General features: G+C 36.9%; 1 protein-coding gene across 14 annotated transcripts in view; it reads right to left on the bottom strand.

Annotated features, from left to right (window-relative positions):
- The window catches only part of ZNF280D (zinc finger protein 280D), a 117,438-nt gene that overhangs the window by 47,130 nt on the left and 43,898 nt on the right, over nucleotides 1–26,410 (bottom strand). For all 14 annotated transcript variants that reach the window (XM_036302457.1, XM_036302420.1, XM_036302384.1 and 11 more), the window contains 7 exons: nucleotides 23,486–23,603; nucleotides 17,547–17,717; nucleotides 17,300–17,409; nucleotides 6,214–6,437; nucleotides 2,534–2,691; nucleotides 1,651–1,751; nucleotides 490–636 (listed from right to left, as the gene is read on the bottom strand). In XM_036302457.1, the coding sequence (XP_036158350.1) occupies nucleotides 490–636; nucleotides 1,651–1,751; nucleotides 2,534–2,691; nucleotides 6,214–6,437; nucleotides 17,300–17,409; nucleotides 17,547–17,717; nucleotides 23,486–23,603 (1,029 nt within the window). The remainder of the gene's footprint in view (nucleotides 1–489; nucleotides 637–1,650; nucleotides 1,752–2,533; nucleotides 2,692–6,213; nucleotides 6,438–17,299; nucleotides 17,410–17,546; nucleotides 17,718–23,485; nucleotides 23,604–26,410) is intronic.

Genomic DNA, 26,410 nt, shown 5'->3' on the forward strand with positions numbered 1-26,410 from the left:
TGTCATTGGCAGCTATAAAAGACCACTGCTGGTCAATGATGACAACATGTTTTCTCAGAATAAGAGGGCTAGAAAGTAGCAATAAAGTAGTAAGAGAAAGAGGAAAAAATAAGATTATGAGTCCCCAATCTTTTCTTTCTCAGTTCAACTTCACCTTTTCACATGCTCCTGTTATCTACCTTCAAAATCCCATAAACGTTCTCAGACCCTGAGATATTTGATCTTATTCCACTCATCTTCCCTTTTTTCCTTCAATCCTTAGGTTTCCTATTTCTAGCTATCTTTCAGAATTTTCACTTATGAGCCACAACATCACCAGAAAGGAAGCAAGGTAAAGTGGAAGTTTCACAAGTAATGTAGCACAAACTGCAAATTAACAGTGTCATTTGGAACAATTTTACTTCCCTTGTAGAACAAACCTTATGTTTCTAAGTCATAATCTATCTTTTCGCTAAAACAACATGAACAAATAAGAACTGGTCATCTCACCTGATGCTTCATATAATGATGCATATAGGGTGTGGCAATTTTAATAACTTTGAGGCAAAATGGACATAGCAAGTTCTTAGTGTTTTCATGGGATGATCTAAAATGAGTTTCTACATCAGAAAATGATGACGATCTAAAATTGCAAACCTACAAACAAAAAGAATGTTAAGCTTAACTTGAAAATGTACACGATATACAATTACCGAGTAATAATACGTCATTTATTTAGAAGAACATTACGTACAACTAATTCAGCTCTAATGCCTCCACAACCAAGAATCCCATTAACTCAAGCACTAGATGATCTTTGAGACAGAAAAGTTATCTTTCCAAGTTAAGGAATATTTCCCAAAATATAATTAGAGTCCCTTCTTTTCATTAGATGTTTTTATGCATCACCCCCTATCCTGACTTGAATTTTCAAGCTCTGACACTTCTTGTCCTATAAAGTTTTTTCTGCTATGTAAAACAGCATCTTCCTTTAGATTATAAATTGCCTCCAGGCTATGGCAATGGCAATTTATTTTTATCATGCTTTCCTATTCCTTCAAATTCTGGAAAAACACTAGACCCAGAGAATTTTGTAGTATGCTCTGTATCTAAAATAATTTCATATTTCCCTTGTATAACTATATTCTTCCCTATATAGTAAGATAAGTCCATAGTTTGTCTTTTCCCCTCAGAGCTTTTCTTTGTCGTATAGGAGTGAGTAAACAATGGCTTGTGGGCCAATTCCAAATCTCTACTGCCATTATACACAATACATGAATTATGTCACAGGACTTTCTACTAATAAATTATTTACAAGAGGAATTTTAACAGTAAATTTTATCTAAATGGTTAGAAAATAAAAGAATGTATTTCATGACACAAGAAAATTATATGAAATTCAAATTTGTGTCCATAAATAAAGCTTTATTGAAACACAGCCACATTCATTTACTTACTTATTTTCTGTGGCTGCCTTTGTGCTATAGTGGCAGAGTTGATTAGTTGCAACAGAGACTGTATGACCTTTAAAGCCTGAACATTTACTATTTGCCCCTTTTACAGTAAAAGACTTGCTAACTCCTGGCCTAATAGGTTTAAATCTTGTAACCAAAATAACAGAAAACAAACAAAACAAACAAACACTAAGTACACAATAAAATATGTGTATACCTGGCAAATATAGGGCATTTCACCGGGTTTATGATTGTCCTTCATATGTTGTAAAAGAATATGCTCTGTTTCAAATGATAATTCACAGATTTTGCAAATGGCTAAAAGTGGGGGTGGGGAGAAGACATTACATCATTTCAAAATATATAAATACATACCCACACATACACACACATCAAATCATTATCTGTACACCTAAAACTAATCAAATGTTGTATGTCAATTATACTTCAAAATATTTTCTTAATTTTTCAAATAAAGTATCCTTCTGAGGCAAACAAAGATATATATATATATATAAAATTCATTTTATGCATCTATAAACAATAACAGTAATAACAGCAGACTTGGTGGTGGTAAACAGTTAGTTTTGCAGTTAACTATGTTCTAAGCACTTTACTTACAATAACTCATTTAATTCCCATAACGACATTATGAAGCAAGTATTTCTATTATCCCCATTATTCAAATATTAAGATTAACTTGCCTGAGATCACATAGCTGTATTAAGAGGAAGATCTGGGATTTGAACCCAAGTGGTCTAGTTCCAAAATCTATGATTTTTAACTACCACTATTAGTTACTTTTCTTATTCAAGTTTAAATAAAGGGCATTAATTTCATATTTGAAAACTGATCTAAGGCTTCTAACTTAGCCCCCCACTTATAATGCTCAGGTTATTTTTCTTAATTATTTAAAAGAGTGACTTTAATTTTTGTAATTTTATTTAAAAGTTTATATTAATCAAAATGTAACCTTTTCCATTTTACCCTCAAATTCCAAAGTCTTTTTCTTATTCTTATTGTTCTAACAAGCTTAAGGTTTTCTCAGAATATTGACAAAATCAATAATATTTGATACTTAAAATGAAACTGTAACTTACTAGAAAATTCATGGGGTGTGTGTGTACTTTCAATGTGACATTGCAGTTGAAATGGTGTGGGAAACTGACGGTAGCAGTGCTGGCAGGTGGTGTGGTTTTCCCAGCTTTCACTGCTCTGCTTCTCAAGTTCCAAGTGGTGTTTCATGTGGTTCATAAACCTATAAATGATTGTCAACAGGTGCAAAATTCAGATTTAAAAACAAAAATCTCACAAATAATTATCTGAATCTTAGAATATAGATATATTACATGAAATAAATTACATTCCTCTAGAAAAGTGTGCACTCTAAACAGTCACTTTCATTAAGTGACTACATAAACATCTTTTTTTAAATCTTTGTTTTAAAAATCCATTAATGTAATAATCGGAAATATCACTAATTTGCTGTGATTTAATCGTTTCAGATTATTAAAATGTTTTCTTAAGGTGAAAGAGCAGGCTTCTTTTTTATACATGAAATACTATTTACATTTTTCAATAAAATACTCAAAGGAAGGAAACCCTACCACCAAAAGCAGCTACGCAGTTATGAGAGTAATCCTGCAAGGCCATGAAGATATACAATAGATTCCAGTTGCTTAAAAGACAAATTACAGGTATTTTTACTTGTGTCTTAGTTTCTAAATGTATGTACTAGCAATTTTAATGCCTACAATTATAAAAACTTTTTGTTTTATTTAATGATACTGGTTTACTGTTAGCACAGACTGTTCATTTTAACTTACAGACTGTGCCCTTTGTAGGCAAAGTCCATTTTTCAGTCTTACATCCTGCTACGTCAACCTCCCTTAGAGGCTTCTTATGAACAGGAACTATGACCTTCAACAACAGAGAGTGCAATATAAAAGGGAATACCTATTTAAAAGAGCTTACTGAAGCTTTTTGCTATAGTTGAAAGTAAAGTTATTCAATCAAAATAACAATTTTTAGACTGGGGCAACTATTAACAATTATTCACTTTGAGTCCCTAAAGGAAGTAATCTTAAAACAAAGTAATAATGTCATCAATATGGACAGCAATCATCATGAAGGTCATAACATTTATCTTTTTCACATATCCACAACACTACTTCTCTTTAGAATAGGTTAAGACACTCCTTGAAAAATCTTTTTGTCCTCCTTTGGTTTTAATACCAACTCTATGAACACCTATAGAAAATCCTAGACTTGGTTAAATATTTACACATAGAGAAAAGTGAGCCATTAAAATTTCAGCTTACAACTTTAAGCAATTAAACGTTTATCTATATAATCACTTAACTAGCAAGCTTTCCCTCAATTATTATATGAGCCCCCATCAGGAGCTCATACTACTTAAAACAACAGATGAAAATAAGGGAAACAATGAAAAAAAAATCCAAACCTCTTGCAAGGATGTTCACAGAATAAATAAACCTAAGTGTTTTTGGTGAGACTCAATGTAGGGGAAAAAAATACCATACCACAATATGTTCAAAGAGCAAAGCGTAAAAACCTAGATCTGTGAGTTTTGTGCCATTCTCTACAAATATCAATTTGCCTTTCCATTTTTTTACTATAAGGTAAAATATTATTTAACATATATAACTTCTTCTATTATCAAGTGTTTCATTAAAGTTACATTTACTAAATAATCAGTATTTCAAAAAAAATGCCCAATTCCTGGATGTTATAAAAAATTGTCTTTAAAATGTCTATATAATTCTGATATTCTAGAAATATGTATCTAGTCTTCTGAAACAGCAGCAAAAAAGGAAATGTTTTATTTTCATATGTTTAATACTAAATGGGCTAATCTTAAAGGAAAAGCCAAAAAACTGTTGCTTAAAATAACTTCCAACATAATATACATAATATTTAGGTATAACAAGGAACTAAGTCAGTGACCATATTTCTATGCAATTTAATATATTCACTAGCATAACTTTTCTGGTGTATTTTACTATCAAAATGGTCAGAATATGGAAATATGTGACAATTCTATTATAATACTGTTTCAGTGTTATATCACAAAGTACAATACCTTTCTGTTAAATGGCTAGAACCATTCTCTATTGATGACTGTTAAAGTTTAATAAAAGGAGATAAATGTGAAAAATCATATGAAATAATATATGTGAAAGAACTTCGCAAACTAAAACACTACCATAAACAAAGCATTAAGAATTGCTATAGAAGTATAGCATAGTGCATTTCAGGATTTTTCTGTCTTCTTTTTGAACCCAAGAGGAACTGACAGGAAAATAAAATAAATACTGGGTCCAGAAGTAAAATACTGATGCCTAAGAATGCTAATTATAAATAATAGTTATCAAGGATAAACACAGAAAGGCATATTTATATCTGTATATATGTTTGTGTACACAAACACACAACTCACCTAAGGGAAGTATAGAAGCACAGTAAAATGTTAATGATAGAATCAAGGTGGTAAGTATACAGGTGTCCACAGTAAAATTTTACAAAACGTTGCTGAATGTTTAAAAATATTTTATAATAAAATTATGGAAAAACAACCATACCTAATATACATGTAAAGCTATATAGCCAATGGAAAATATTGATCAATGTATCTTATTACTTTGTTCTTTAACTCATTTATAAGATGACAGCTACTAGAGTTTGCTGTGTAACTCAAAGATTATAAAGTTTAAGTTCCTAAAATTTATAGCAAACATGTATAAAATCTTCAAAATTCCACTGCAAATTAAATCTCTAATTTTTAAAGGGGTTACATTTTAAAATAAAGCAGACATTCTTTCTAAGGAACTGGTACTTCTCTAAAGAAGATCACTTTTTATGCAATGTAAATAATTTAAAAAATATAAATATCAACTGACAAATTTGAGCATTAAATAAAATTAAGTCGAACTGGCCCTAACCGGTTTGGCTCAGTGGATAGAGCGTCGGCCTGTGGACTGAAAGATCCCAGGTTCGATTCCGGTCAAGGGTATGTACCTTGTTTGCAGGCACATCCCCAGTAGGAGATATGTAGGAGGCAGCTGATCAATGTTTCTCTCTCATCGATGTTTCTAACTCTCTATCCCTCTCCCTTCCTCTCTGTAAAAAATCAATAAAATATATTTAAAAAAGAAAGTCAAACTGGGCAAAACATAAAAAAGTGGTTCTTATAAAGAAAAATCAAATTCAAAAGCAGCTAAAAATACAAATTATCTCATGAAATTCCTAGATCACAGATAATATAGGGGAAATAAGTTAATTGTGCTTTATTTGAAATAATGTTCATCCTTTCTTAAGTTATTTATAAGAAATACAAGTAGCCGAGGCCGGTTTGGCTCAGTGGATGGAGCGTCGGCCTGCGGACTGAAGGGTCCCAGGTTCGATTCCGGTCAAGGGCATGTACCTGGGTTGCGGGCATATCCCCAGTAGGAGATGTGCGGGAGGCAGCTGATCGATGTTTCTCTCTCATCGATGTTTCTAACTCTCTATCCCTCTCCCTTCCTCTCTGTAAAAAATCAATAGAATATATTTAAAAAAAAAAAAAAAAAAAGAAATACAAGTAGCTCCAGGAGTCAACTCTAAAATACAAGAAAGGACAAAAGCTTTTCAACAAGAGAATCTGCCTTTGTTGTTAGTAGAAAGTGTTAAAAATCTAAAATGGCACAGAAAAATACCAGATAAACACAAAAATTTTATCTGCAGCATTCCAATTTTCAAATAGAAATAAGTATTTACATACCTAATATTATTTTTAAGAATTTTCAAGCAACTGAAGCATTTAAAGGTGGTGTGAGTCTTCTGTTCTTCTTGGACATCTCCTTCATGTTTTCCATAATAAAAGTCATTAACCAACATGATCAATTTTCCTTGCTCTGAATCAATAGTGTTATCTTTATTTGCTGTACTTGAAATTTCAGTTTTAGGCAGTCCCAAAAAGTTATTTATCATGTCTGGACAACAGTACTGAAAGAGAACAAAAGAGAAGCCCTCTTTACCCTTTAAAAACACAGATACCCCCACATTTTCTGTGCTTAAATCCATTGCCAGACCACGTAAAACAATGCTTGGTAATGTAGCTAGAAAAATATTCACCAAAAGTTTGTGGTGCATATACATAGTCTAAAACAATTCAAAAAAAGAAAACCTTAAAATCAGGACTTGCTATTGATCTAAAAGTATCTTCCTTGCAATTAACTGTTTCAGATGTATTGATAATGATTTAAATACTTTAATTAAAACTAAACTAAAAATCATTTATTTCATATCCATGTCTAGAAAGAGTCTAGAAAGGAAATGTAATTTTATGTGTCATAATGTATATACTAATTATTAAGTGACACAGTAAATTTCGTAATATATGGTTGGAATTGGACATTGAGCACAGCTAATCTGCCATTCACCATACTCAAAGTGCTGTAAAATGTATGGGGAAAAAGAAAGAAGTATCAAGTATGTCCTGATAACATCAACAGTTACATCTTGATATCCAGAATGGTTAAATATTTGAAGGGGATTTTTAGTTCCTCATGAGTAAAACCAGCATATTACATAAACTGATTTTAATATGGAACACTTTCATACATGAGCTTTTTTTCCCTAGCAAGATATAACTAATTCATTTATTTACATAATTTTAAGTGTAAAATTTACCTACAGTAGATTTTCTCAGAGGAACACCTGCATTAGAAAAACCTAAAGTGCTAGTCAAAATGCTAATTCCTGGGCCCACTTCAGACCAATAAACCACAATGTCAAGAGGTAGACCCCAGAAATCTGCCTTTTTAATAGCCATCCAGATAATTCTTTTAAAACATAAACCAACTGACTTAAACTCTTCTTAAATGTGTTATTTAGTAAATTAGTAGCAACATCAGAAAGTGTGACAATCTAAAAGCAACTCTAGTCCATTTCTAAGATAACAATATCCACTTCCTCTCCTGTCACAGTGAAATGTTAGATCATCAGTGAAACTTTCTGTGTCTCATGAGAAGCTGGGCCTTTGATCCAAAGCAGACCTATAACGTTTCCTTCAATTGCACTTATTTTGTTCACTTTTCAGTTTTGAAACCTATAAAGGAAAAGAGACCAATAAAAACCAAGCCCACAAAATCTAAAGTACACCAAAAAGAGGGGGAAAAATACTGAATAAAATGGACTGAAAAATAGGGACAAAATTAGTGTTTAAGAGTTAAGGTTGCGCCCAAAAACGAAATCAGGATAAATGTATTAGTTCTCTAATACAAAATGATCATCTGCAGTCCCCTACTAAGAATAAACACAGTTGGCCCTAGCTGGTTTGGTTCAGTGGATAGAACGTAGGCCTGCAGACCAAAGGGTCCCGGGTTCGATTCTGGTCAAGGGCACGTGCCTGGGTTGCTGGCTCCATCCCCAGAAGGGGGCGTGCAGGAGGCATCCAATCAATGATTCTCTCTCATCATTGATGTTTTTATCTCTCTCTCTCCCCTATCCTCTCTGAAATCAATAAAAATATTTTTTAAAAAAGAATAAATATAACAAAGAGGAAAATGAGAAAGGTTTTTCTATATTTCTAGATTCTTCCTGAGACAAATAATATTGAAGAGCTCAAACTTAGGAAAGTTGTTATTTCTAAGGACTTTAGTCAGGCTAAATTTCTTCTTAAAAATGCTGTTTTTTACTTTAAGGAGAAAAAGATGGATCAGAGTAAATCTACCAGCACTATTAGAAAAATGATTCAAAATTTATCTTACTACGACAAATAATATTATTAGTAGCATCAGTTTGATAGACAAACTTCTCACCTTATCCAGTTTTACTAGAGAGGATCTCAAACAACAATGGGAAAATGTTATAATGCACAAAAATGATGTAATACAGGATAGTCTCCCTAACCTTATATACTCAAACATTAAATATGACTTTCAGACTGTAGAAGTTATTCTGAGTCATATTTGATACTTCATTCTTTTCTGAAACCTACAAAATAATCTAGTAATCTATAGTAGAATGTGCTGCAAGGTTTATATTCTTTAAAATTTTCTAATTTGGTACATCTATAAAAGTTAAATTTACCCTAATTACCCATAAATTATGATATGTGTAACAAATGATTAATTGCTTGCTGTTCTATTTTCTTTTTTTAAATACAGGTAAGTAAGATAGGATCTTCAACAGTATCTTTTAAACAAGGTTTCATGTCCTTATAAAATAGCTGAATTGATAAACCACTGACAACTAAGAATGGACAAGGTGAATTGAACTAGGTTAAAGGATTTAATAACTGAGAGGACAGCAAAAATACCTAAACAAAATATTCAAAAGGCAAGACAGTAACTGAAGAAATGAGAACCAGTCTTGATTTAAGGTTTTATAGGAGGACAGGGTAAAGTTATGGATTTGCATGGCTGACCTATAGTCCAAGATCAATTGGTCATCTTTATTAAACCCTAGCCTTTCGCTATTGCCCCTGGTTTATCCCTTCTTTTCATGGGTTAGACATTCTGCAATATTAAAAACTTTATTTCAATATACTGTAATTTGACAAACAGCAGACACCATCTGAACTTCATTCTCATTTTCATTCCTTTCCATTGATAGACCATGTTCTGTTACTTTGTTAGTACTGAAAAATTTAGGTAGGATTTTCAGAGCAAAGAAGATAGGTACCATTTTTAAATAGTAAAATAGTACTTCCCCATACGATCATCCTATGTAAGTCTAAATTTTCCCCTTCTCCTTCTGGGATTCACCCAAAAGCCACAACAACCAAATTCTAAAAATTTTATTTTCACTGAAACTAAATGCCAGACTAAACTCCACAGACTCCACATTGAAAACACTACTAAAAGCAGCCAAGTTTAGACAGAAGACATGCAGTTGGAAGTAGATCGACGCAGTCAAAAAGACCTAATAGTAAAGATCTTAGAAAGCCTCAGCAAAAATATACATTCTAAAAGTGAAAGACACATATTGAAGTCCAAAGCTATAGCCTTTGTTTACAAAATTGGGTATAGGAGCTGGCGCAAGAAGAATGGCAGAAGTCCCCCAGCCCTCACTTGGTAGAAAGAAGTAGAAAAGGCAATGCTACTTATAAATTCAGACACACAAGTCACACTTTCAGGAAGCCTTTTGTCCAGCAAAGAGTAGTAGGCTGTGAGATTATCCTGGAAACCTATGCTCCCCAATAGGAGCCTTGCACAAAACAGCCGAGAAATCCAATTTGTTCAATGATAGGAACTTACATCTACTGGCAAACAAAAATACTTTAAGATAAAAAGAAGGAAAATGTAAATTTCTGACAAAAAAACACACACAAAAACTGGAGCAGAAGCATGCAAGATGGTAACAGGCTAAAAATTTTGCTAAAGTTTGTAAAAAACTTAATAAAGCAATTGTGTCTATTTGGAAGATCACATGGACAAGAGGAAATGGCAAGACAAAAAGAAGACATAAAAAAAAGAAGCAAAATTGAAGTAGAAAATCAACTTAGAGAGATAAAGACGAAGCAGAAAAAATGGAATATAGTGAGAATAGACACTGTAAAATAAAAAAAAATAATAAATTAAATTAAATAGATGAATAGATGGCATGGGCTAGTAATGAGAAAAACATGTAATTGCTTTTTAAAGAAAGAGTTAAAACTACTAGAAAGAAAATGACAGCTATGCCAGACCAAAAACACTGAAGAAATATACTGGACAATACTCCCTCCACAAAAGAGCAAAACAACTTTATGGAATAAATATTTAAAAATATAAATCAAGAAAACTGCATTAAAATAAAGGAAGACACCAATAAAGAAGTTGAAAAAAAATGTGTGTTAGAGAAGAAATTGACCCAAAATTTATACTAACCAAGTACCAAGTCAGGTTAGTATAAAATTATCAGTCTTCCAAAATAAAAATCCTGTGAACAGCCAGGCCAAAACATCAAATTACTTATGAATGGCAAACTAATTCAGGTTTATTCCAGATTTCTCAACAGTGACATTCAATATTGTAAAACAGGAGCACCACCCACAAGATCTTTAGATTGGGATCAAACTTACTTTATATCTGGCCAAACTGTTTTTTACAAAAATGGAATACAGTGAACACAAAAGAACTCAAAGAATGCTGTTCCCAGGACCTTCTTCAGGAAATTACTAGAGAATGAACTTCAGCAAGAAGTTTGGCTCAGTGGATAGAGCATCGGCCTGCAGACTCAAGGGTCCCAGGTTCGATTCCGGTCAAGGGCATGTACCTTGGTTGCGGGCACATCCCCTGGGGGAGTGTGCAGGAGGCAGCTGACAGATGTTTCTCTCTCATCCATGTTTCTAACTCTTTATACCTCTCCCTTCCTCTCTGTAAAAAATCAATAAAATATATTTAAAAGAAACCAAAACAAAACAAAAAAAACCTAATATGCAAAGTGTCCACCTCGGGAGTTCGACCGACCAGGCATTTGACCGACCAGGCATTTGACCGACCAGGCGTTCGATCATTCGATATGACATGCAATGACCACTAGGGGGCAGCACAGAACAAAGGAAGGCCCCGGCCAGCAGCTGGTAGCCAGGGGAGGTGCCGGCAGCTGGCAGCCAGCAGCCACTAGGAACCTATCTGTGCATGAATTTCATGCACTGGGCCCCTAGTGTTTAATAAATAAATTTAATTCAAAAAATATTTTCATATAAGATTGCCAAGGAAAAACAAATATGATGAAAGCAAGAGACATATTTAAAACAAAATGATTCAGGACTGTTAAAAATAAAAGGATAAACAAAGACTATGTCAGGCAAATGGAAACCATAAGAAAACAAGATTTAGCCCTGACCAGTTTGGCTCAGTGGATAAACAGTCGGCTCAGGTTCGATTCCAGTCAAGGGCATGTTCCCTGGTTGTGGGCACATCCCCAGTAGGGGGTGTGCAGAAGGCAGCTGATCGATGTTTCTCTCTCATCTATGTTTCTAACTCTCTATCCCTCTCTGTAAAAAAAAATCAATAAAATATATTTAAAAAAGAAAACAAGATTTATAAACCTAAAAGTCATTGACCATTATGACAAAAAAGGACATTTTATAAACATGCTAAAGGATGTATTTACAACATAGTTATGAGTATTTTTATATTACAAACATCATCATCAATCTTAACACGGAAGTACGATAATATATCAAAGAAAATACAGGTAATCAAATTTGTAGACTGAGCTGTGGTGTTTTCTCAATTTGTGACAGATCAAGTAGACAAAAATAAGTGAAGATATAGAAATATAAATAATGTAATAAACTAGATCTGATACATAAATATAAAATGTCCTAAAAAATACAGTACACCTACATTTAAGTTTCCATGTAACATTAAATAGCCTACGCACTTTCAAAAAATAAAAATTATTATTTGTGAGAACTTGGGCTTCATTAACTGGCTATAAAAAAGTGAGAAAAAAAGCCCATCTCAAAAAATTTTCTAAGAGTTAAATAAAATCATATATTTAAAGCTTAGCAGTCCAAGTGTGAGATGAAATCTCATTATGGTTTTAATTTGCATTTCTCTGATGATTAATGACTTTGAGCATTTGGATTGTTATCTTTTTGTTTAGTCGTATGAGTACTTTATATATTTTGGATATTACCTCCTTATCAAATGTATCATTGGCAAATAGGTTCTCCCATTCAGTGGGTTCTTTTTTCAATTTGATACCTGTCAGAATGGCTATCATCAAAAAATCAGCAAGCAACAAGTGCTGCCGAGGATGTGTAGAAAAGGGAACCCTAGAGTTCACTGCTGGTAGGAATTCAGATTCCCACTATGCAGCCACTATGGAAAACAGTATGGAGTTACCTCAAAAAATTAAAAATGGAACTTCCATCTGACCCAGCAATCCCATTTCTGTGAGTATATCCTAAAAACCCCAAAACACCAATCAGAAAGAATATATGCACCCTTATGTTCATAGCAGCGTTATTTATAATAGCTAAGATTTGGAAACAGCCCACGTTGCCCATCAGTAGATGAATAGATAAAAACAACTGTGGGCATTTATACTATGGAATACTATGCAGCTGTAAAAAAACAGGGATCTCTTACTCTTTGGGACAGCATGGATGGACCTGGAAAATATTATGCTAAGTGAAATAAGCCAAACTGAGAAAGACAAATATCACATGATCTCACTTATTTGTGGAATCTAATGAACAAAATGTATTGACCAACAAGTAAGACCCGAAACAGGGAGGCATGGAACAGACTGACATACCTTGATGTGGGGTTGGGGGAACAAGAAGAATAAACCAAAGAACTTATATGCTTATTTGCATAGCCCATGGAGAAGGGCAATGTGGGGGGGTGAGGGGGAAGGGTGGAGGATAAGGGTTAGGAGAAGAGGGGGAAAGGGGTGAGTAATGAGAAAAACATGTAATTGCTTTTTAAAGAAAGAGTTAAAACTACTAGAAAGAAAATGACAGCTATGCCAGACCAAAAACACTGAACAAATATACTGGACAATACTCCCTCCACAAAAGAGCAAAACAACTTTATGGAATAAATATTTAAAAATGTAAATCAAGAAAATTGCATTAAAATAAAGGAAGACACCAATAAAGAAGTTGCTTTGGATCAAAGGCCCAGCTTCTCATGAGACACAGAAAGTTTCACTGATGATCTAACATTTCACTGTGACAGGAGAGGAAGTGGATATTGTTATCTTAGAAATGGAATAGAGTTGCTTTTAGATTTTCACACTTTCTGATGTTGCTACTAATTTACTAAATAACACATTTAGGAAGAGTTTAAGTCAGTTGGTTTATGTTTTAAAAGAACATAAGAATGGGAGATATCTATAATACTATCAATAAAAAATATATTAAAATATTTTTAAAAATTAAAAACTTAAAAAAAAAAGCTTAGTCCAGCACATGATCTCAGATAAGTAAGTTATTCATATTACTGCAGAATATTTAACTTGTATTTTATATATTTTTTATTAAAAAAACATTACTTTATTGGTATAGAAAAACCATTTACAAATAATCTAAAAATCACTTTTTTAAAATGGAAATTATTTTAAAGATTTACTCATTTATTTCTTTGTTTAAGAGAGAGAGAGGAATAGAGGGAAGGTGGGAGAAAGGAAGGGAGGGAGGGAGGGAGGAAGGGAAAGACAGAGGAAGAGGGAGGGAGGTGGGAGGAAGGGAGAGAGATATCAATTTGTTCCATTTATTTACACATTCATTGGTTGATTCTTGTATGTGCTCTGACCAAGAATCGAATCCACAACTTTGGAGTATGGGGACGATGCTCTAACCAACCGAGCTACGGGGCCAGGACCATTCAAAATGGAAATTATTATAATACTAAAACTTTAACTGATATATAAAATGTATAAGCCAGAAGGTAAAAACTCTACATACTTTTAAACTTCCCTGTCCTAGGATAACTATATACACCAATAAAGGACAAAGATGCTAATTGACCATACCTTTGCTACGCTCCAAGATACGCCCACCAGCCAATCAGAGTGAGTATATGCAAATTAACCCAACCAAGATGGCAGCCGGCAGCCACGGAGCTAGAGCAAGCAGGAGGCTTGGTTGCCTGGGTGATGGAGGAAGCCAACCTTCCTGCCTGCCCTGAGCCGGCTGCAGCCTCAGCTCATGGCAACAAATTTTCAATAGAAGACAAATAAATCCCAGATACCTGCTTTCAGCCAGCCTCCACTGGGAGCTTGGGTAGCTGGGGGCCGTGACCAGCCTGCAAACAGCCATCAGCCCCTCGCCCAGGATGGCCACACTCTCATAGGGTGAGGGTCCCCGCTGGGAGTCTTGGCCAGTCTGCAAACAGCCATCAGCCCCACACCCAGGCTGGCCACACTCTCATGGGGTGAGGGTCCCTGCTGGGGGGCTTAGCCAGCCTGAAAATGGCCCTTAGCCCCTCACCCAGACTGGCCAGGCACCTAAGCAGGAACCCCTACCCCAAAGGGGCTGTGGCCAGCCTGCAAACGGCCCTCAGCCCCTCACCCAGGATGGCCAGGCACCCCAGGAGGGACCCCTACCCTGAAGGGGCTGTGGCCAGCCTGCAAACAGCCTTCAGCCCCTCACCCAGGCTGGCCAGGCACCCCATTGGGGATCCCCACCCTGAAGGGGCTGTGGCCAGCCTGCAAACAGCCATTAGCCACTCACCCAGGCTGGCCTCACCCACATGGGGTGAGGGTCCCTGCTGGGGGGCTTGACCAGCCTGCAAACTGCCATCAGCCACTAACCCAGAATGGCCAGGCACCCCAGCAGGACCCCCCCCCTGAAGGGGGTGTGGCCAGCCTGAAAATGACCATCAGCCCCTCACCCAGACTGGCCAGGCACTCCAGCAGGAACCCCGCCCTGAAGTGGCTGTGGCCAGCCTGCAAACAGCTCTCAGCCCCTCACCCAGGATGGCCAGGCACCCCAGGGGGAACCCCCACCCTGAAGGGGCTGTGGCCAGCCTGCAAACAGCCATCAGCCCCTCACCCAGGCTGGCCAGGCACTCCTATATAAAAAAAAGGGTAATATGCAAATTGACCCTAACAGCAGAACGACAGGGAATTATGGTCACTATAACACACACTGACCACCAAGGGGCAGACACTCAATGCAGGATCTGCCCCTTGGTGGTCAGTGTGCTCCCACAGGGGGAGCTCTGCTCAGCCACAAGCCAGGCTGCAGGCTGCCAGTACAGCGGTGGTGGTGGGAGCCTCTCCTGCCTCCTCAGCAGCGCTAAGGATGTCCAACTGCAGCTAGGCCTACTCCCCTTTGGCAAGTGGACATCCCCCGAGGGCTCCCGGGCTGCCAGAGGGATGTCTGACTGCCAGCTTAGGCCCGATCCCCCCCCGGGAGCAGGCCTAAGCCAGCAGGTGGTCATCCCCTAAGGGGTCCCAGACTAAGATAGGGCACAGGCCGGACTGAGGGGTCCCCCCTGAGTGCACAAATTTTTGTGCACTAGGCCTCTAGTAATTAAATAAATATAAATAAAGAATTTAACCCTTTCTTTTTTATTTACATACAAAACATAAAACATTAAAAAATTAGGTAACTCATCAAAACATTACATAGATAGGAAAATTGAAAGCACTTGTATAGGTTAATCTATACTAATAAAAGCTTATGTGGTCGTCATGCCCTCACGCCTTAACAATCCATCACCAGGAGGCTGTGTGAGCAGAGGGCGCACGTGGGTGGGTGGGGACTTAACGCTGTGTACGTGGCAGGGAGACAACGCCAGGGGTCCCAAGGCTCCCGAGGCTCCGCATGGTGATGCCGGAGGCAGGTCCCGGCGGCTCCGCGCAACGACTCCGGTGGCGGGACACCTGGCTCCATCCTACCTCTTAGGGAAATCCATCAAGGAGCCCTGGATGGGTGGGTGGCGCCTACCTCTTTGGGGAGATCGATTGCAGTGGTCCCACATTGTGAGAGGGCACAGGCCAGGCTGGGGAATCCCCTCCCCACAAGTGCATGACTTTCATGCACCGGGCCTCTAGTTCTCATATAAGAACAAAGCACAAAGTACAGTTATCAGGGACTACAATTTAGGAGCTGGAAGTACTGACAGTCAAAATACAGTTTTGTACATGAATATATTGTATTTACTATTCTAAAAATATTACCTATTTTCTACTTTTTTTGTAAAATGTTAAATTTCAATAAAAATTTGTAAATCTCTGAAATAGTGAACAAGAACTTTTTCTTAGTTATTTCTTAGCCACTGCACCCTTCTCCTTCCTTTTCTTCATATAATCCGCACTGTCTTTTTTTTTCCTTTTACTCCTTCCTGACATTTATACTGGGAATGCAAGAAGAATACAGGCTACCTTTACACAGACAGAGCAGAATACTCTAACATCTAATAAAATATTTTAGGTGAAGTGTTATCTAAATCTCTATTTCATTTGTACTTTGCAAAATTTTTAAATCTAATTTTAAGAGCTTCCTGTACCAATAATAAGCTCAAATTACTTTGTAACAATTACACAAACAATATTCTGGATTGAGTTAAAACATTTATTTCATATGAAATGCTCCACCATTTGGATTTTATGTTTGAGTGTTGAAAATTAAATGTAAAACTCTGATTGTCATTGTGACGTGTACATATTAGCATGGATGGACACAAAATTAACTAAAGAAACTGTTAAGTTATACAAAATGTTTAACATAATAAAATGGCAGTTTTTTAACGTTTGAAGCATGGCATAATCTAGTAAATAAAATAATATGATTAATGTATTTTCATTTAAAATTAGAATACAATCAGCATTCTATATAATCAAAGGCTAACAGGCAAACCGACCAAACGGCAGAACGACCAGTCACTGTGATGCGTACTGACCACCAGGGGGCAGTCGTTCAACGCAGGAGCTGCCCCCTGTTGGCCAGTGCACTCCCACACGGGGGAGGCCCGCTCAGCCAGAAGCCAGGCTCACAGCTGGTGAGCACAGTGATAGTGGCGGGAGCCTCTGGCGTCTCCGCAGCAATGCTAGGGATCCGACTGATGGCTTAGGCCCACTACCCGTCAGTTGGACAGACGACATCCCCCATGGGCTCCCAGACTGCGAGAGAGCACAGGTTGGGCTGAGGGACCCTCCCGAGTGCAAGATTTTTGTGCACCGGGCCTCTAGTACATTATGATGTATATGAACTTAATTTTTTAAATTTAATGATTCAGAAGCAATTTTAAAATCTTCTATGAAAATAATCATTATGCATATAAATTTTTACCTCTTATATGGAAATATCAATAGGAAATTTCTTATCTAAATAACTGAACCATTAATTACTGTAAATCAACATTTTTAGAGATTTGCAAACCTTTTCAAAATCAAACTCTGAAAAGTTTTACCTTCATGTGGTTTTTCAAAGGATCCAAAAGATTGAAATGAATATTGCACTTTGGACAAGCTCTTGGAAAAGGTGTTCCATTTTTAGATTGATTTGATGAGTTATTTGTACCTAAAATAAAGTCAAAATATATGGTTCAAGATTTATCACTTTTTAACCTTGAATAACCACTAACAATTTGTAAATTTACTACAATTTCTAAATTGTATGTATATATTTCTTTTTTATATGCCACATTTCATATTTACCTTTTGATGACACAGCTTGGGGAGATGTCACTGAAAGAGACTTAGCTGAAGGAAATACAGCTGAGGAATTTGCTCCAGAAACACTTTCACTGGGCTTAGACTTTTTTGGATTAACACTGATTACTTCAGAAGTACACGGACGTTTTGGAAATAACGAACTTTCATTCATACCTACAATAATTTAAACAGTGGGAAAAATATTTTTAAACACTTTAGAATATTGCTTATAATTAAATAAAAATACTTTGGAGCTAAAGTAAAGGCGTTATAATTGAATTATGTCAAAAATGACAATAAATCATAGAAACTGATGTGATCAAGTCAGGGAAATTATGCAAACATCTATATATACTCAAATAATTCATAAAATAATCTTTCTATGCAAGAAAATATGACTTTAAATACACATATAAACAACTACGATGAAAGAAGTCAGACCAAAATATATCAAGCAAAAAAATTAAATTAAATTAAATTAAAGCAGAGAGAATATTCCGAATTAAGTTCTTACAAATGAATTATCTTTAGATGGGTAAGGACATTAAAGTTTGTTAAAAAAAATTTTCTTTTATTCTAAACATTTAGAGACCCTTTACAAACTTTTGATTTAACAACTTAAAATGTTTAATGAAAAGTTAAGTTCTTTTCCCACCTAACAAAGAAGTAGTCTATTCATGGTTTCAAGTTATATTATCCATTTATTCCAAAGTGAAATCAACTACTCTTGAATGATAATCATTCATTCATTCATACAAAAGGGCTCATAATGAAAGGAGTTAAGTTTTTAAATTATGTTCCCAAAGCTTCACAGGCTCCTCTTAGGAACTTACTGTCCTGTTATTTTTTATTAGACTGTTGCATAAAATTATGTTTGTACAAAGATTTCATTACTAAAAAGAATTTTTAGTTTAAAAACCATCACCATAAATCTAAGAGATATTAGTCTTATTGAGAGCATTATCAAGAGAACTGAAGATATTTAGGCCAGGTAAAAGTTCTGAAAATAAAATACAACTGTACTTGGTAATAAGAATTTGAAACCTGCACATCGTATTTTAATGCTCCCAACTATACACTAAAAGTAGAATAAATAAGGTAAATATATCAGAAATATCCCAGCCTTGCTCCCGTAAGACTGTCAGCTAATTTATCAACAGAAACTTTGCAGGCCAGAAAGGATTGTCAAGAAATATTCAAAGTGAGGAAAAGTAAAGCTATAATCCTATATAATGAGCTAATATGCAAATGGTCATCATGCCCTCGCACTGGGGCCAGGGAACTGAGGCCACGCCCCCCGCCCTGGCACTGGGGCCCTGAGGCCGGGCCAGGGGACCTGAGGCTGCGCCCCCCGCCCCAGCACTGGGGCTGGAGGAGCTGAGGCTAGGCCAAGGGACCTGAAGCTATGCTGCCCACCATGGCGCCAGGGTAGAGGGACCTGAAGTTGGGCCGGGGGACCTGAGGCCGCACCCCCGCCCCGGCGCTGGGGCCCTGAGGCTGGGCCAGGGGATCTGAGGCTGCACCCTCAGCCCCAGCGCCGGGGCTGGGGAACCTGAGGCCAAGCCCCCCGCCCAGCGGGGCTTGATGGGGAGTGGGGCTGGCCGGGTCTGGGCCTTGTGCAATTTCGAGGCATACGCAGGTGGGCGGAGACTTGACTCTGGGTCCCGCGGCATGCCCCAGATTCTGACAGGAGGGAGATTTTCATATACATTTTATTAATTTTCTTTCATCTAGAGAAAGGGCAAATAGCAATATTAAAATAATTCCTCTAATTAATTCCCTTTTAATGTGCACGAATTTCGTGCAACGGGCCACTAGTCTAAATATATAAAAGCCTAAGTCAGTGGTTCTCAGCCTGTGGGTCGTGACCCCTTTGGCGGTCAAATGACCCTTTCACAGGGGTCAGCTAAGACCATCCTGCATATCAGATATTTACATTACGATTCATAACAGTAGCAACATTACAGTTATGAAGTAGCAACGAAAATAATTTTATTGTTGGGTCAAACATGAGGAACTGTATTTAAAGGGCCAGAAGGTTGAGAACCACTGTCCTAAGTGACCTTTCAACCGTTCAACTGGTAGCTATGATGCACAATGATCACCAGGGGGCAGATACTCAATGCACAGGCATGGAAACATGAACGGACTGATGAATTTCAGAGGGAAAGGGGGAGGGCGGAAAGAGATTAACCAAAGATCTTATATGCATACTGGAGGCCCAGTGCATGGATTGCTACAGCAGTGGGGTCCCTCGGCCTACACTGCAGGGATCGGGCTAAAACTGGCAGTCCAACATCCCCCAAGGGGTCCCAGACTGCATGAGGACGCAGGAGAGGCATAGGGATCCCACCAGTGCACGAATCAGTGCACTGGGCCCCTAGTCCTATATAATAAAAGGCTAATATGCAAATAGACTGAACGGTGGAACATCCTAACAACCGGTCACTATGGTGTGCACTGACCAACAGGCAGCACATACAGAACATGGTGGGTGTCAGCCGCGACGGGATGGTGGAGGAGGTGAGCAGAGGTGCCAAGGCAGGGCACCAGTCACTATCATTGGGGCGAGCGTCTGGTGGTTACTGAAAATTCCACCTGGCACTCGCACCTGCTGCTGGCAGCAGCCCAGCTCGCACCCACTGCCGGAGCCGCCGCTATGCCCGCTTCCGGTGCCAGCCCCAATCACTCGGTGCCGTCAGCTGGAGTGGCGGCTGCCAGCCCCAATAGCCCCTCAGGGCTTCTCCACCTACCCCTGCTCCTGAGGGGAGATCTGGGCCAGCAGCTGCCTCTTGCACCCGCTGCCAGTGCCAGAGCCGCCGCTGGACCCACTTGCACCCACTGCTGGCGCTGGCCCCAATCACTCCACGCCATCAGTGGGTGCAAGTGGGGCCAGAGCTGTCAGCACGTGGGAGCGGCAGCGATGGGAGTGGAGCTGCCGGCAGAAAGGAGACCGGGGACCGCGGTAGGAGGGGCCAGGCGGGGGCGGGGAGGATGGGCTGAGACCTGTCTGTGTCTACTGTAGCCTCGAGGCCCACAGTTCCTTTCAAGGTACAGAAATTCGTGCACTGGACCCCTACTTTAGAATAAAATGACAGATAAAGAACTTCCCAGACAAGAAAAAGCTAAAGGAGTTCATCACCATTAAACTAGTACTATATGAAATATTTGAGTCTTGTTTAGGAAGAAAAAAAGATAAAAAATATGAACAATAAAATGGCAATTAGTACAAATCTATCAATAATTGACTCTAAAAAAACAAAATAAACAAACAAGCAGAACAGATACAGAGAACATTTTGATGATTACCAGAGGGTCGTGGGGTTGGGTGTAAGGGTGAAAAAGGTGAAGGGGTTAAAAAGTACAAATTCGTTATTATAGAATAGTCATGAGGATATAAAGTACAGCATAGGGAATATAGCCAATAATATTCTAAGAACTATGTATGGTGTTAGATGGGTGCAAGATTTATTGGGATGATCACCTAGTAAGTTATGTAATGTCTAATCACTGGGGTGTACACCTGAAACTAATATAATGTCAACTATAGTTGAAAAATAATAATGATTTAAAATTGGAAATAAAAAAGAGAAATATTCCAGGCTCTGTCACTGACTAGCTATATGTATTTTTGGCTTATTTAATTAACTTCTCTGAGACTCAGTTTCCTCTTTTGTTATTATACCTCGTTTTACAAAGCTGTTTTAAGATAAAATAAGATAGTGCATTTAAAGCACCCAACACAATAGCTGAAAGCATTCAGTAATAAATGATAGATATAATCATTACTAAAAATATATTTCAGATCTTTAGAAGAAATTATTCTAGTAGATTCACCTATCTGCTTTTTAATAAGGGGAAACAGGTCAGAAAAATAAGCCATTATATTAATTGGCTCCTCTGTTTCATCCTTTGAGATAACATAAAAATGATTTTTTTTTCCATCTTCAAAGCAGATAATTACTAATGGCTATACTATGGGGACCTGAGAAAGATTTTGTTATCACAGTAGCATTCTCGTAAGATGCTCAGGTTACTTGAAAAGCCAATGAGTATTGGTATTTTGGATTAAGCATCTGATTATATAACAAGATGAACAATAGAAATAAAACTGTTTTACTTCAAAAACGTTTTTAACATAAGAAATAAAATCCCTCTGCATTTAAGAGTTTTAAATTCTGACCATTTAACTTATTTATCTCTGTTGTCTTTGGTTTATGTTGTTTCCTATACTCAACAGCCCTTTCTCTGTCAGTAAAAATCCTATTCTCATTCAAGATCAATTTCAAATCTAATTCGTGTGATCACCTGACAGTGGTCAGTTAATCATGCTACTGAACACACAGCAGATAATATCATTCACAGCAACTATTTGTTGTCAAGTCCTTTAAAGTTCATAATGCATTTTCAAATTTTATCTTATTTGTACTTCAAAAAGCTCTGGCTAAAATAGAGCAAGAATTAAAAATTTATCTCCAAATGGCTGATTCCTCATCTAGAGAATGCACTAAATAAGAAAAATAAAAGTTCCATTTTAATAATATGAGAAAACTAAAGTGTAAAGACTTGATAAAGACTACAAAAATCTCAAGACTAACATCTCTAAACCATCCTACTTATTGCTCAGGCTTAAGTCTTTCTCTCTGCAGTAGGAAACTTAAAGAGCAAGTGCCACTGTCCTTACTGCAAGAAGTTTCAAGAATTCAGACCTTTCCTATGAATAAAGTCCATGTGTTTTGTAAAACCTGACTTAAGACCACTATTTTTTTCTCCATGTTTCTTTTGGTTCCTACCTATTTTTTATTTTTATGGATTGACTTGAGAAAGAGACAGAGGGGGGAGGAGAAAGGGGGAGAAGGAGGGGAAGAGAGAGAGGGAGAATAGAGGGAGAGGAAGAAGGAGAGAGGGAGAGAGAGAAAAAAAGAGAGGTTTGTTGTTCCACTTATTTATGAATACATTGGTTGATTCTTGTATGTGCCCCAACAGGGGATCCAATCTGCAATCTTGGCATATTGGGACAAAGCTCTAACTAACTGAGTATCCGGCCAAAGCTCGTTCCTACCTATTTTAAAAATTAGATTTCTACAAGTGTCACAAGTAAGTGACACCCAAAGAAGTGAATATCAAATAAATGTTATCTAAATAGAAAAGCATTTTAGGCACTAATATTACTATTAAAACATTGGGAGAGATTTGGTAAATTTTCTACATTGATTTATTAGAAAATAATTTTTAAAAAGTCCCCCAAATCTTGTGTATCTCTAGTCAAATATTTGAAATATTTCAAAATTGCTAATCTACAAAGCATAACTGCTTTCATTACAGGTAATTTTCAATTATATAAAATTTTTTCATAGCAAACTATTTTATATTGTAGGTTAATGAAGAGCTTTGTTATTAGTATACAATCAAAGAACTTTAACTCTTCTTCAATAGGGACATTTCATTACTCCTTCAAAGGGCATTTAGTGAATACTAATTATATACAAATTTATTATAACCACTTTATAATAGTACTCTATAATCATACTTATCATATGTAAATCATTAAATTAGTAGAAAGCCACTAAGCTAATTAAAACATTAACTATAATCATATACTTTGCACACTCGTCATCATAGAAGGTTTAGTACTTCTTTTAACAGAGTATTCAGGTTATCAGAGGACTTCTCTAACTTATGGAAATTATTTTCAGTGTATGTTTAGTGCAAATGAGAACAATCTCAAAGTCAATTAGCCTACGTCATTAAAAGGAAGAAGTAAAATATTCTATCATTAAGTAAGATTTAAAACGACCCAAGAAAGCCATGCAAGATTAGCACCATTCTACTTTACTATATAAAAAACTTAACATGAAGACAAAGACTTCAAACAGAAAATCTATTCATGCATATTCACCAAGTTTCTTCTTATAATATTTTTAAAAAATACTAAAACCAACCTGTTATACAAAGTGTCGGTCCCCCTTGGTAATGTGATAATCCTGTATCCTGGGTCAAGTCAAACAGCAACTCTGTAGAATTACTAGATGCAACTCGTGATGAGTTTGTTATGTAACCCTGTTAAAATATTTCAGAGGAGTATTACATTTATTCAACAGTTATAATTATTCTGTTTCATACTTTTATAAAAGTAAATTTAACTGCAATATTATAAGACCAACCTTTGATGACTCAATTACTCTTGTAATCCGGAACCACTGGCTCCTAACTGCTCCCTGCCTGCCTCCTGCCTGATGCCTCTAACTGCTCCCCTGCCGGCCTGATCACCCCTAACTGCTCTCCCCTGCTGGCCTGATCCCCTGAATGCCTAACTGCTATCCCATGCTGGCCTGATCCCCCTAACTGCTCTCCCCTCCTGGCCTGATGACCCTAACTGCCTAACTGCCACTTTCTCCCTTCTGCCTTCTCCCACGGTGCCAGCCTTCTCCCTTCTGCCTTCTCCCGCAGCACCGCCTTCTCCCTTCTGCCTTCTCCCGCAGCATCTGCAAAAGGGACTGCGGCGACAGACTGGCCCTTGGCCCTCACAGTTGCCGCGGCTGCCGGCCCTCAGAAGGATATCCAGAAGGACGTCCAGTCTAATTAGCATATTACCCTTTTATTAGTATAGATGGTATGAATTTTAGAATCATCTTTATTGGAAAAATGTATAAGCCAAAGATCAGGAAGAGAAAGAATGGGTTCTTCACTCTTCCCACCATCCCACAGAAACCTATGCTAGGGCAGGTAATCTCCCATCTCACAGGGTAAAGACAAAAGCTGCCTGATCGGCAAAGTGAACAAATAAGAAAACCTGGCAGACAGGATTTACAATGAAAGTTGTTTAAAAGAATGATCTAGGCCCGCTGGAGACCTTACGGCTCAAGGGAAGTTCCAGCCTTTCCATGAGGACGGTCCCACTAAGCAGAATGATCTCAAGAAGAGTAAAAAGTATGAGATGAATCATGTGATAAAGTATAAGGCAGTATAAATTTACATTAACACACATATGTTTAGTATAACTAATTATGAAAAGTGTGGTCTATATAATTTAGAGATATATACTTCAATACTATTATACATTAAATATACTGATACACACAATATATTTGAACGATATTTATAAAAGATCATCATTGAGGAGAATAAACTCTGTGACTTTGGATCATTCTATACATCATAACATTTATCATGCAAAAGCTTTAAGATTAGCAATGCTTAAAAATCTAAAGGGGCCCTAGAAGTTTGGCTCAGTGGATAGAAGGTTCCAGGTTCAATTCTGGCCAAGGGCACATGCCCAGGTTGTGGGCTAGATACCTCCCCCAGTAGGGGGCATGTAGGAGGCAGCCAATCAATGATTCTCTCTTCATTGATGTTTCTATCTCTCTATTTCTCTCCCTTCCTTTCTGAAATCAATTTTTAAAAAAAAGAAACTAAAGGGAAAAAGTCACTTTAAGACTAGGCAAAGAACATAAATTGAAACACTTCAAAAGCAAAATACAGCCTGGCCGGTGTGGCTCAGAGGTTGAGCATCAACCTATGAACCAGGAGGTTATGGTTCCACTGCCGGTCAGAGCACATGCCTGGCTTGCGGGCTCGATCTCCAGTGTGAGCCATGTAGGAGGCAGCTGATAGTGATTCTCTCCCGTCATTAATGTTTCTATCTCTCTCTCCCTCTCCCTTTCTCTCCCTGGAAATCAATAAAAACATGTATTTTTTTAAAAAGCAAAATACAAATGACCAATACATAACAAAAAACTTTTTTCAAATTTACTAGTCAAATAAATGCAAATAACAACAATGGCAGCTTTTAAGTACTGAACTGGCATTGTTTTAAAGATGATAACATCAAGACACTGTGGGGGGGGGGGGGGGGGGGAGGGCAAGTGCCAGGGGGTAGGTGAGGCCGGGGGAAGGTCAATGGGGGGAAAAAAGGAGACATATGTACTACTCTTTGTAATACCTTAAACAATAAAATAAAAAATATGTATAATAAAATTAATTATTAATTAATATACATTTCAAAAAGTAAAAATAAATAAAAAATAAAGATGATAATATTGAAAACATAAAGTATCAAGGTCATGAAAGACAAAGAGTCAGTAACTGCAGAAAACGATGAGGAGACTAAGAAGAAATAACTAACTGCTATAACTACCTATGATCCTGACTAGGATCTTGGGAATGAAAAATGACATTAACAGAAAAACTGGTAAATTCAAATAAGGTCTGCAGTTAGTTAATGTTGACTACCTGATTACGATAAGAGATATGTTAACGTTAGGGTAAACTGGGTTAGGGGTATATGAAATTCTTTTTTTTTTTTTTTTAATGAAACTTTGTATTATTTTCCCTATAAGCCCAATATTCATTTGAAATCAATTTAACGTTTAAAAATTAAAAATGATAACATTTTAATAGCAAAAATATTTAAATGCAAATAAATAGTAAATGTTATTACTTTTTAATTTTTGCAAATAAAGGCAATGGCAATCTATATGTCCAACAATGGCAGAATGGCTTAAAAAAATTAAAGAACAAACTTTCATACAACCACTAAGATCATATTTTTTAGAAGAATCCAAAGAATATTCAAAGTAGAATGTTCAGTGAGAAAAGAGGAATATGTGTCTGTATTCACCATTTGGTTCTGATTTGATATACTCTATACTATCTGAGGAGGAAAATATTCAAAATACATGTCTCTTTCTAAACTTTCCTCCCCCAAATAAACATTATTTTAAAGTAAAAACATAAAAGGTTGTTTTATGCTAATAAATTGAGGAATAACTACATTTTTAAAATTTTGTTTTGCTACCAACTTTTCTATTGACATTGGTTTGTTAAGAAATTATGAAAACAAATGGGTGAAGGGAATCAAAGGTAAA

Source organism: Myotis myotis, unplaced genomic scaffold, assembly GCF_014108235.1.
Source record: "Myotis myotis isolate mMyoMyo1 unplaced genomic scaffold, mMyoMyo1.p scaffold_m19_p_1, whole genome shotgun sequence".
Classification (NCBI taxonomy): domain Eukaryota; kingdom Metazoa; phylum Chordata; class Mammalia; order Chiroptera; family Vespertilionidae; genus Myotis; species Myotis myotis.